We start from the raw sequence: 13,780 nt of genomic DNA on the forward strand, positions 1-13,780 counted from the left end.
AATGGCAACAGACTTCTATTAAATATTTGGGAGTCTTCCTTACAAATAGTTGCAAAACTCTTTATCGTGCAAATTTTCCCAAACTGATTCAAACTCTCAGAGAAGACATTAGAATTTGGTCCACGTATAATATTTCATGGATTGGTAAAATACATTGCATTAAAATTAACCTGCTCCCCTGTATTTTGTACTTATCCCAGACCCTACCGGTGCCGGTAATTTCAAAAGAGATCCTCTCCCTCCAGTCCTTGATAACTAAATTCATTTAGAACCACAAGAAACCAAGAATCAGGGGAAGAGTTCTGAGAAGACCGACACTAGCGGGTGGTTTAGCCGTACCTTGCTTGTTGTCCTATTACAAAGCGGTCAAACTCTATCATATTGTCCAATGGCACATTAATCCCAATCTGAAAAGATGGGCGGCTCTAGAAAGAGAAGCCTGTCTACCTTTAGATCTAAAGAATTTAAAGACCCTTTTGTTAAGTCTTTGTATGAACCTGCAAAGGGATCATGCCTTGGCCTTAATCTGGTCCCCCAAAAAGATGATGAATTTGCTTAGAGATCCGCTGTCCTCTATGACCAACTCAGTAAAAATCTGGGAGAACACCAGGTTCAGACTCTGACTAGTAGGAATTCGCTAATGGCCCCCCTACTAACTAAGCCTGATTTTGCTCCCGGTCTGGACAGAAAGGATTTTACAATTTGGCAACAGAAAGGGCTATGGTAAAGATGTTTGATCAAATCCTGGAAGAAACAAGTATGCCCCATTCTGAATTCTTCAGATGCCACTCTGTGCCCAGGACATACTTGAAAACGAGAGGTAACTCTCAATGTATTACTTCCTGGTAAAACCATTTTATAAATAAATACAATATAAATAAATAAATATATAATTAATTGCTTTTCATTTGTTTGTCTCCCTTTGTAGCCTGGAGACCTTTATAAATGACCACCCACGAACCTCTAATATCATAAGATGTACAGTATCACTGGTGGGTAAATATCTGCATGTTCAGTATCTTCAAATTCTACATCCATGCACTGAAAATGGCAATGAATATACCAGAACACAGATACGATGCATCATTTTTATTGGTAGCTCATGCTCCGAGGTCACAGACACTCTGCTGACAATGACATTCTTCCATTTGCTTGTAAGTATACCCCACACTAGTTCCATCACCGCACTCCAGCTGGATCTCTTTGATGCTAGTGCTGCTTTCTTGGCAACAGGAACAATTGTGTTCTATCTTCTTTGATGAAGGGGAATATCTGCACAATAACAAAAGGCGACACAGTCAGGCTGAAGGAGTCTGGTCAATTAAAGGTACCGTCCCTTCGCTGTCATGTTAAACCTACTGTAGGTGACTAGGTAACAAAAATCAAACAAGAATATTTGTAGATGCAGGTTTTTAAGATGTTTCTAAACACAGGAAGCTGAAATTTAGGCTGCGCTTATAGTGCCGGCGACAGCGACGCGACGTCACGCTGCGGTCGCTGGAAAAATCTCATTGACTTGACTACCAGCGATCGCAACCAAGCCATCGGCACCACTTCTACAATAAGCGCACGTGACGACGGCAAGACATTTGTTTTGCCGCGACGTCGTGTTGCTGTCGCCGTCACTATAAGCGCAGCCATAGGAGGGGTTTGACTTCATTTGGCTACCACTGCAAAGCCACCCTTTCTATATTGGCAGTGACAGGGAGAGGGCTAGGGGGTAAGTAACCACATTTGCTTGACAGGCGTTCCCTGGTTAAAAGAAAATGCTACTTATATTTCAAATAAAAGCCACATGTTGAAATATGAATAAAGTTAAGAAAAAACTTTGTTAATATTGTTACATTTCATATAAAAAGTTTTTGTTTTTTTTTGGGGGGGGGGAGGGGTTACAATACAGCAAGAGTTGCACAGTTCCAAAAATTTTTTTATAAACTTAATAATGTAATGCAGCACTTGGCCGTTTTGGTACAGTCTCTTTGGAAATGAAGAATGTTTTCCATTTCAAAAGGGCCCTAGAATAGTACAATGCGCGTCAATTCCATTTTTCCTACACCTTTAACCACACCCCTGCAAGACGGAGAAGTTGAAGGGGAGGGCAGTTTCCTGTGACACAGAGACATAAGACAATGCCCATGCTTTAGCTTACTGTTTTTAAAAGCTACCTTTACAGAATTGCCGTAACCTAATAATTTGGGAAGCCAGAAGACTTTAAATTTAAATTATTATTTAAAAAAAAAAAAACAACACCTGGAAAAAACAACTACGAATGAAATTGAAAAAAATTCTCACCTGGACAGGCTGCTGCAGAGACCCTCGCAGTGAGTTAGAGTCACGTTAGCCAAACAATCTCCATATTGGACAATAGTCCACATCTCCTCTACTTTACACGTGGGAATGGGTCCTGTGTAAAAGATTTACGTTCAAGTTTGATCATTTACACATGGCTGTGTGGTACCAGTCTGGTGCTGCTCTTCATTCCTTTGGGTAATGTGTGTACATACAGATATAGCCTAACGTATCCCCCAGGGAGCATACAATCTGGAAGGAGGGGAGTATTGCAAAGGTGGAAATGACCTGATTTGGAGAGGTGCTCAATGTGCATGGTGAAGGAGAGGGAGGAATGGAAAATGACATGTAGGCATCTACGTAGCTTGAGATAAGGGGATTATGATGGAGTATTCTATTGCAAGTCAAAAATCTATACTGTACCTGTAGGTGTAGAATTAGGAGGGGACATGATAAATTCAGTTTTTGACATTTTAAGTTTAAGATAGTGATTGGACATCCATGAAGAGAAATCAGAAAGACCATTAGTGAAGTGACACGCGATTTGCCAGTGAGAGTAAGGAGGAGGCTATCAAATAAACGCGCAACAAGTACTTTGTTTCTGTCTAACTCGGCTATACATTAAGCCTTGGGACGAATTGCATATATATTGTAATAAGAGATTGAATTGCATTTATCTAAGTACTAGTAATAGCTCATTATTACTCACGATTATCCCTGTTGAGTACAGTGGTCCATCTCATACTGTACATAAATGAGACTTATATTAGTATGTGACTCTACTGCAGTAATGATCCTACTGTATAGGAATTTAGTTCACAAACTTCAGATCACACTGCTCTCCACTAAATCTATTTTTTAGTATCTATACCAAGCTAGGTATGGTATATATAGAAGTTTATAACAAGCTAAGTGATTCACTTGGGTCGACACTCATGATGATATTAGTCCAATTATTATGGGACATCTGTTTTCTACATCTGTCGCCTTGGACCTACTAATAAGTATATATATATATATATATAAAGAAAAGAAAAAGGAAAAAAGCGCACCCCCTAGTGCAATAACTTCCAGGACATAGAATAAAATTATTTAATAAAATAGATGTGTGATAAAAGTGCACACTTACAAGATGGATATAGAATACATTCACATAAAGGTTTCTTTGGTAAACTGTGTGATTAGCCGGGTGACAGAGGGTAGGGGCATCAGCCAATACTCACACCTCTGCAGACCCGTGGAGCACTGCCAAAAGCCTGTAGGTAACAGTAACAAACTATGCCAGCAGGAACCGATGTCAAGATCTTTCAAAGTAGTGTTACAGTCCAACAGATCTATTCACCGCGACACACCACCTCAGTAAACATCCAATATTAGTGTCCACAATGATCTCAAGACACCACGTGAACGACGTGGTGACTTCGTCAGGCTTAGACCGACGTAACGCGTAGGACTGACGTCACCACGTCGTTCACGTGGTGTCTTGAGATCATTGTGGACACTAATATTGGATGTTTACTGAGGTGGTGTGCCGCGGTGAATAGATCTGTTGGACTGTAACACTACTTTGAAAGATCTTGACATCGGTTCCTGCTGGCATAGTTTGTTACTGTTACCTACAGGCTTTTGGCAGTGCTCCACGGGTCTGCAGAGGTGTGAGTATTGGCTGATGCCCCTACCCTCTGTCACCCGGCTAATCACACAGTTTACCAAAGAAACCTTTATGTGAATGTATTCTATATCCATCTTGTAAGTGTGCACTTTTATCACACATCTATTTTATTAAATAATTTTATTCTATGTCCTGGAAGTTATTGCACTAGGGGGTGCGCTTTTTTCCTTTTTCTTTTCTTCATAGTTACCGGGGAGTGATTCTCCCTTGGATCTAGCAGCCCCCCTCACCAATTATTTAACTGGCTTTCGATTCAACACACTGCTACCAAAAGATTTTGATGACATTTTGTGTCTGAACACTTTGGACTGGATTTTGTTCATTTTGTGGTATATTTTTATTCATTCATCATCAGATTTATGTGTAAGCGCTGTTTTCTTTTTCTTGTTATTTATATATATATAGGAAAAACAAACAGAAAACAGGCGCACTCATAGTGTAGTAAGGTTAACAATTTTATATGGGACTGTTTAAAATATGAACTGTACACTCAGAAACGGAGGAAGATTAAATGCATGTATGAGATAAAATCTCAATCGCCAACAAATGAAGCAGGAACTCAGCTGGAACTCCGGATAAGATGCCGTTACGTTGCTGCTCAGTAGGGACCTGTTGTGGTGGTTACTCTGTGTATCGGAGACAGGATACAGACACCTCCCTGCTGTTCAAACGTTCCTCTCACCATAGAGAGCTTCCGGGTAAGCCTCGTCACTCACAACACATCAAGCGCTGCAATGGCAATGAATCCCGATAGCACAGGGATAGACTCTCCGTTCGTGGAAATTATGGCAAGTCCAATATAATAAAATAAATTACTATACTCCAAGTATTATGCCCTACGCGTTTCGTCTTATAGACTTCGTCAGGAGGAGGAACGTTTGAACAGCAGGGAAGTGTCTGTATCCTGTCTCCGATATACAGAGTATCCACCGCAACGGGTCCCTCCTGTACCGTGACGTAACGGCATCTTATCCGGAGTTCCAGCTGAGTTCCTGCTTCATTTGTTGGCAATTGAGATTTTATCTCATACATGCATTTAATCTTCCTCCTTTTGTGAGTGTACAGTTCATATTTTATCCAGTCCCATATAAAATTGTTAACCTTACTACACTATTAGTGCGCCTGTTTTCTGTTTGTTTTTCCTCTAGGGAGTGGTGTTCCCCTCAAACAGGCTGCAAAGACTCTGGAGGACAGTGTTTGGGACTGGTTTTTGTATCTTCTATTTTTTTACTTATCTAATGATATTCATTGCTGTTTTTTACATTTTTTATATTGTTTCCTATTTTTTTTTTTATTTTTTTAGTAGTTGATATTTTTATTGAGTTATATACTCCTTTAATTTTTTATGGTTCACTAGTTCTTTATACAGTAGTTAGCACCTATTATATTTGGTCAGTTCAGCCGTCATTAGGCGCCACTTCTTGTTTCCCCTCCTTGTTTTTATATATATACATATTCAGGAACATCTTGTGTTCCTCAATGTTATTGGACCAGATGGTTTGATGAGAATCATCCAAGATCAGATAACGAAGGAGACATTGAGAGTTATGAGGTAATCACAGCAAAAGGGATTAATGTCTGCAAAAGTAAAATACACCTCACCAGTATTCATTGCAGAGCCAAGAACTACCCAGAAGTCCCACTGCTAGAATTGGAACAGGTTATTCAATGTGATATATTATCTGGTTTAGTGTGTAGGAACCAAGATAACAGGGGACTACGAAAAATGTGCCTCAATTATGAAATAAGGTTGAAGTGCTGTGATGACTACAGTTATTGTCCTACATCCCCTTTATCTATCATTACCTCCACTCCCTGCCTTTATCCTATAGGCTAGTAAGTGTGGTGTTGGATATAGACAGTGTATACACTATGCTTTATCAACAAGACGTTAACACCTATCCACTTTCATAGGTTATATATATATATATATATATATATATATGCAAAAGGCTTCATGATTAGAATTGTGAGAGACTATTTGGCAGCCCATACATCATATTGGTCTATCATTACCTCCACTCCCTGCCTTTATCCTATAGGCTAGTAAGTGTGGTGTTGGATATAGACTGTGTATACACTATGCTTTATCAACAAGACGTTAACACCTATCCACTTTCATAGGTTATTTACCCATTAAGACAACAGGTGACATTCAGACACCTTAGAGACTACTCTACCAATTCTTTAACAATTGGTAGAATTGTGGCACTTTACCTATATACCTCCACTGGATCTTCATTCATGTATCATATATATATATATTGTATGGCTTCTCAGTTATTCACCACACACGTTAATGAGATCCATATGCAGTAGCCTATGCTAGCTTTTTATTTGCGTCGATTGCGGAGTTTGTTATAACTCTGTTTGTGTGTTTTGTCCACTATTATTTTATAAATATACCATAATAAAGGTTATGTTTTATTATCACAACCAGATCAATTACAGGAATTCAGTGCTAGCCACAGAGGCTCCTTTTCTTGTTTCGGCAGGTATTGGTATTTCTAGTGGGGGATAAGGATGTAAAAAAGATGGTACCTCCAGTGACTGAGGATGTTGTTGGAGAATTGGAGGGTCTTGCTGTGACCGAGGGTGTAGATATTGGAGAAGTGAATGTCCTTGTAAATGCTGGAAAAGTAGAGGTTCCAGTTGTGTCTAAAGATGTTGAATTATTAGTGATCTCTGTTGTGACTGATGATCTTGATGGAAGCTGAGAGGTCTGTTCAGTGACAGATGATGTTGTTGATAGAGAAATTGAAGTTTCCTCCGTGACTGAGGGTGTAGTTGTTGGAGAAGTTGAGGTTTTTGTAGAGACAGAGTATGTAGATGGTGGAAAAATGGAGGTTCCTGTAGTTATTGATGATGTTGTTGGAGAATTGGAGGGTCTTGCTGTGACCGAGGGTGTAGATATGGGAAAAGTGAATGTCCCTGTAAATGCTGGAAAAGTAGAGGTTCCAGTTGTGTCTAAAGATGTTGTTGAATTATTAGTGATCTCTGTTGTGACTGATGATGTTCTTGATGGAAGCTGAGAGGTCTGTCCAGTGACAGATGATGTTGCTGTTAGAGAATTCGAGGTTTCTTCAGTGACTGAGGGTATAGATGTTGGAGAAGTGGAGGTTTTTATAGTGACAGAGGATGAAGATGTTGGAAAAATTGAGGTTTCTGTAGTGACTGAGGATGTAGATGTTGTAGGTTTGGAAGTTATACTTAAAGGGGATGTAGGACAATAACTGTAGTCATCACAGCACTTCAACCTTATTTCATAATTGAGGCACATTTTTCGTAGTCCCCTGTTATCTTGGTTCCTACACACTAAACCAGATAATACATCACATTGAATAACCTGTTCCAATTCTAGCAGTGGGACTTCTGGGTAGTTCTTGGCTCTGCAATGAATACTGGTGAGGTGTATTTTACTTTTGCAGACATTAATCCCTTTTGCTGTGATTACCTCATAACTCTCAATGTCTCCTTCGTTATCTGATCTTGGATGATTCTCATCAAACCATCTGGTCCAATAACATTGAGGAACACAAGATGTTCCTGAATATGTTGTAATTGTGCTTGTAGTGGATTCTATACTGGATTCTGTTCTTATTTTCTCTGTTGTAAATATGGTTGGAGACGTACTTGTTATTGTTGGTGAAATGGAAGTCCCTTTGCTGATTGCGGTTGTAGATGATGGAGGGTTGGATCTCGATTTACTCACTAAGGACATGGTTAATGGTGAATTAGTCTCTCTGGTGACTGGGGATGCAGATGTTGAAGAAGTAGAGGATTTTGTATCTATTGAAGTTGTCGATAATGTAGAAGTCCTTATGATGGCTGAGGATGTGGATGTTGGAGATGGAGGCTTTTCAGTTTGATATGAGTACGGAGCTTTTCCTGATGTGGTTTCTATTTGATTTGGCAGTGAAGAAGGCAGAACCGTTGTGGAACATTTAGAGGTGATGTTAACAATTGTCCCATTCCCATCACATATCATCGAGTTGCATCCTTCAACTCCATCAATGCGATCCATGTAGTGGTATATTTTGCCCCCATACTCACAGCGACAGGCTGAAAAGGAATATAAAGTGGTCATTATTCTCTTGATTCAGGTTTATGAATCCAGACTTCAGAAATGGGAGGCCTAACCTAAAATATTCCTCTTTTGTTGTTTGTGTGCTCTGTGGTCTTTCTGCCCTCTCTTAACTGAAACCTTTTACACTTTTCTACTGTCTATAGAACTCTCTTCCCATCAATATTCTCTCTCCCAATCATCAAATCTCCTCTGTAACCCAAATAATCAATGGATTGTTTTGAGATGTACTTAGAGACACCAATTACTAATTACATTCTCACCAAACACACTTAAGAACCCTCTTTGGTATGCAATGCATAACATATTAAGTGTCACATATGAAGTGTCTGTGTAGTTAAAATTGGAGCTGTCATCTCTGGAAGATTTCCATATCTTTTCTATATCTCTAAACATGGATACATATATCAGGACTAAAACATTGTGATTATTTTTTCACACAGGTATAGTATGTCTGTCTGAGTTGATTTGCCTTATATCAATTTAACCCCAACGGTAACAGAACTATTATTACATTAGCATATCTTTGGTTTCTCTGTCTGAGTTAAATAGGCACCAATCTCTTCCTTAATTTTTTTCCATAGTTTTTTAATTGGGTTCATAATGATTAAACAACAACATTACAATAATACAATACAGAAAAAAAACAATAAAAATCACAGAAAAGTATACTTTTACACAAAATTGTTTTTAGTATTGCTCATCATTCTTTGGATTTCAAAATTCAACACATTAACTCAAATAATAATCGAAAGAAAAAATAATAGCATTTTCAAAGATTAACATCAAAGCTATCACCACACATCCTCCTAACAAAATCTGGCATAAGATTCCCTATTCACCATCTCCCCAATCAACAATATACTATCATATTTCCTCAAGGAAAATAAAGTATCTGTGTCCCATCGCAATCAGTCTGAGGAGACCCCAAGTGGTATGCTCTTACTTAATTTTTATTGTCATGTGATATTATTAGAGTATTTAATTCAGTCTATGATGACTGTGGCATATGGCTGTGTAATATCTTAAATATCACATATGATGTGTCTATGGAATTAAAATTGGAGTGCAATTGGAGGTGAAGAATACAAGAAGAACTGCACTTCATCAACAACCCTGCCACGGTGAGAGCTTGACTTTCTAAATGCTCGGCCAATTTTTACACATCTAAAGACTCACTTTCTAAGTTTCTGTTTACACATCAGTGCTACCCTGCCCTCACAGCCGGATTTATACACCTGCTCTTTCAACTTTTATGCCTCATACCTTCCAATACCTGGGATCTCTCTCCTCCTACCTTTCTCTCCTTGCATCTCATTATGTCCTCCCTATTGCTTTTCCTGTTTGGTATTTCCTCACTCATTTGTAAACTTTTATGTTCTCTCCAACTCCCTCACTCTCCTCCTTCTATCCACATTCCTTAATCTGTCTTCCCCTGCACTTATGTTTGGGCCCATACACTGAACAACTATTTACACACCTTTCTCTCAGCAACTTCTACCACCCTCAATAAAAAGCACCCCACAAAACCTCTTTTCACCTCCTCTCGCTCTATACTCCTCCTTGCTGCTGGGGATATCTCTCTTAATCCTGGACCCAGCCATATACACACCAGCTCTCAGCTATGCCTTCTTTCTATACGTGTGGCAATTATATAACTTTCTCTCCTAACCTTTTACGGGGGGACTTCAACTATCATATTAATAACCACTCAGTCTCCTGGGCATCTTGCCTTCCTTCATTAACCTCCTCCTTTGGACTCCACCAGTGGACCAATTCCAGCACCCACAAAGATGGTCACTAGCTAAACCAAGTCTATACTAAAAACGATTCCCCTTTCTGATTTCTCTGTCTATCCCTTTCCGCTCTCTGATTATCACCTCCTATCATTCACCCCCCTCCTACCTGTTCTACTCCCTACTCTCGAGATCTTTGCTCCATTCACCTCTCTGCACTCACATCACCCTGAACGCTAACCTCAATTATCTCTCTCTCCTTCATCTGAACCTGACAATCTTGTCAACTCTTACAACTATATCCTATCCTTTGCTCTTGATCTACTGTATATGTCCCTTCTCGGCTCTGGCACACCTGGCTCTCCAACCAGCGGCTTTTTCCAAATTCACAAACATGCTTCCATTGCACCTGCACTCTCTTCTCTGAACAACTTCGGAGGAAATCTCACACTCAGGCTGATTTTCTACACTATACATGTCTCCTCTCCTGTTTTAACTCTTCTCTGTCCAAGTCCAAAGAACACTATTTTTCTTCACTCATCCACACTCACAAATACAATCCACGCCGTCTTTTGTCTTTATTTGATTCCCTTTGCCGACCTCCCCTTCCGACTTACCATCCTTCCATCATTTCTCCTCAAGCCTTTGCTGAGCACTTTAATGGCAAGGTGTATGCTATCCACAAGGAGTTTCCTTTTCTCTCTCCCTCGGGTGCTTCTACCTAAACATCTTTCACTCTTGACTCCGTTTCTCCTGTTGCAAAGTTGGAAGTTTCTAATCTGATTTTCTCTTCTCCCTCTACTACATGCCCTCTCGATCACATCCCCTCCCACCTTATCAGAATTCTTGACACCTTAGTTCCCACTCTCACTCACATCTTCTTTCCTATCTTCTTGCATTTTCCCCTCCTCCTTTAAGCACACGGTGGTCACACCTATTCTCAAAAACACCCTATGTGCCTTACTAACTACCAACCTGTATCCCTCCTGCTTTTTGCCTCCAAACTGCTAGAACGTCTTCCGCATGATCAACTATTTAAATTCCCATGCCCTTCTGGACCTTCTACAATCATACAGCTCACTCAACAGATTGCGCTCACTAATGTAGCCAATGATCTACATGAAGCCAAATCCCATGATCATTTTGCCCTGCTAATCCTGCTCGATCTTTATGCTGCCTTCAATATTGTCAATTACAGTACGCTCTTCTCCTTCATATTCTAAACTCTCTTGGTATCCGCAACAAAGCTTTATCCTGGTTCTCACCATACATCTCCCATCGCACATATTCGGTCTCTGTTGTTAACATGTCTTTGTCTTCTGTTAATCTGTCTGTTAGTACACCACAGGGCTCTGCTCTGGGACCCCTTCTTTTATCACTTGTGACTTCATCAACTCTTTTGGCCTTAGGTATCATGAGATCTATGCAGATGATGCACAGATATATCTATCCACCTGACACCTGCAATCCAGTCCCAAGTCTCTGATTGCCTCCTGGCTATATCCTCATGGATGTCACTCCGCCACCATAAACGTAACATGGCTAAAACTGAGCTCATATTTCCTCATAAAACTGGCCCAATATCCCATTTTTTCCATCACCGTAAATGGCCCTACCATGTATCCCGTCGCTAAAGCGCGTTGCCAAGAAGTGACATTTGACTCCTCCCTTTCCTTTTCTATTCACATTCAAGGCATGTTCTTCTCAAGGATGTCTTCTTTCTACCCCCTTTGTATCTAAAGCCCTCTCCCACCTTAAACCTTTTTCACTGGCTGCCCCACACCTCTGGAATGCCCTTCCCCTCAGTACCCGACTAGCACCCTCTCTATCCACCTTTAAGACCCACCTTAAGACACACTTGCTTAAAGAAGCATATGAATAGCACTGTGGATATTCTGAACACGATACATAAAGCTTGCCCTCCTGCAGACGCACTTACCAGAACTCCCTCCTACTGTCTCTGTACGTTCTACCTACCTACCAATTAGACTGTAAGCTCCTCGGGGCAGGGACTCCTCTTCTTTAATGTTACTTTTATGTCTAAAGAACTTATTCCCATGATCTGTTATTTATATTATCTGTTATTTATTTGATTACCACATGGATTACTACTGTGAAGCGCTATGTACATTAATGACGCTATATAAATAAAGACATACAATACAATACAAGGAATGGTTAAAATGTGTTGCGTCTTCTTCCTTAATATTGCCAAGATCTGCTCTTTCCTATTGCTAAACCGCTAATTCATGCCCTTATCCTCTCCTATCTGGATTAATGTAACATACTGCTAACTGGCCCCCCCTGTCTCAGAACTTTCTGCTTTATAATATATCCAAAATTCTGCTGCTAGAATAATTTCACTTTCTCCCAAAACCGTCTCTGCTCACCTCCTCCTTAAATAGGGTAACTAGGGTGACTAGTAGGGTTGTCAGGTGTCCGGTATTGAACTGGACTGTCCTGTATTTGGATACTCTGCCCAGTACAAAATGAGAGGTACTGTAATACTGGACATGGATGTGTCCGGTATTACCTCCCTGGACATAGTGACCTGACGCACCTTTCACCATTGTGCCCAGTATTTTTGGAGAAGCCGCCTGGTAACCCTAGTGACTAGGGAAGGGCAAAAATGATTTTATTGTATCCAAATTACCCACAGGCACGACGTTTCGGTCCCCAGAGAGACCTTCTTCAGAGGTCTTCTTCACAGGGACAGAAATGTTGGGCCTGTGTGCAATTTGGATACAATACAATAATATTTGCCCTTCCCTAGTGCTGTGACGATGCTATAGATCACTTGTGATCTTATCTTGACTATTCCTTATCTCATTTACTATACCCCACGTCTGCCTCCTAGAAAGGTTTTTTATCCCCTGTGTGTGCGACCTGCGCAATGATTCACACCGAGGGCACAATGCAAATACCACACAGGAATCTGGAGTACAAAATCAGAGGAAGGTATAGTACTACTGTATAATATTTACCTTTGATATCATATCCGCATGCAAGCCCTTCCAAGGTACACTCACTGAAAATGAGAAAAATGAAAAGAAAAATTGCACACTTTTATTTTCTTCTTGAAACTTTGTTCTTTTTTAGACATTTTTTTTTACCATTCCACACCCCTCATTTCCTAGGAAGGGGCTCAATATACAAAGTATTTAAAAAAAAAAACTGTTTAGGACAAAGTGGTAAAAATAGTTATTTTTTGTTTTTTTGCAATAAATCAGGGGTGGTTAACTCCAGTCCTCAAAGGCCACCAACAGGTCAGGTTTTCAGGATATCCCTGCTTCAGAACAGGTGACTCAATCAGTGGCTCAGTCAAAGACTGAGCCACTGATTGTGCCACCTGTGCTGAAGCAGGGATATCCGGAAAACTTGACCTGTTGGGGGCCTTTGAGGACTGGAGTTGAGCACCTCCCCAATAAATTTTACTGCACAACTTTGCATGAAGGTTTTTTATTTGATAAAGCAGCTGCTCTTATTTGGCCCCAGTTTTGCACACTTTGATAAAATAGCCTCCGGTCTGGTTATAAATAATAGATCTTACCAGGAGTGACAGTTTTGCGGCAAGAACCATTTTTCTCCAGGATTGTGCAAATTCCCCTCGTGGTCATAACAGCCACATTGCGACACACACTTTAATGTATCCTCGTTAAAATAGGGTTTATTTGCTGGGCAGATGGGGTAGCAGCCTGAGGAGAAGAAATCGGAATGAGAGGCAGTACTGTAACTCAAAGGTCAAAACCAAAAGCTCGGGAGAAGCTTAGTTGAGCCAGTAATATAATTAGCCCACAGCACCTTTTTACCTGTGTATATTTATTACATGTGTACGAGTGTGTATATGGAAGGCTAGCATTGCTACGGGCATGTGTGTATACAGTACATGTCAGGTTTGGCAATATTGGTATGAAAGAGAGGGTGTGGGGCGGGGGGGGGAGGGTACCCTGCTACTGCCATCAATGTAGCTGTGTCGTATACAAATGTCAGGGTTGGCAG

At 40.3% G+C, this 13,780-nt stretch overlaps 1 protein-coding gene across 3 annotated transcripts in view; it reads right to left on the reverse strand.

Moving 5' to 3' along the window:
• Positions 1-1,082: 1,082 nt before the first annotated feature.
• LOC142463951 (mucin-5B-like) overlaps positions 1,083-13,780 on the reverse strand; it is a 50,974-nt gene continuing 38,276 nt past the window's right edge. For all 3 annotated transcript variants that reach the window (XM_075566861.1, XM_075566862.1, XM_075566863.1), the window contains 5 exons: positions 13,332-13,476; positions 12,766-12,809; positions 7,595-8,023; positions 2,293-2,404; positions 1,083-1,272 (listed from right to left, as the gene is read on the reverse strand). In XM_075566861.1, the coding sequence (XP_075422976.1) occupies positions 1,101-1,272; positions 2,293-2,404; positions 7,595-8,023; positions 12,766-12,809; positions 13,332-13,476 (902 nt within the window). In that variant the 3' untranslated portion in view covers positions 1,083-1,100. The remainder of the gene's footprint in view (positions 1,273-2,292; positions 2,405-7,594; positions 8,024-12,765; positions 12,810-13,331; positions 13,477-13,780) is intronic.

Source organism: Ascaphus truei, chromosome 12, assembly GCF_040206685.1.
Source record: "Ascaphus truei isolate aAscTru1 chromosome 12, aAscTru1.hap1, whole genome shotgun sequence".
Classification (NCBI taxonomy): Eukaryota; Metazoa; Chordata; class Amphibia; order Anura; family Ascaphidae; genus Ascaphus; species Ascaphus truei.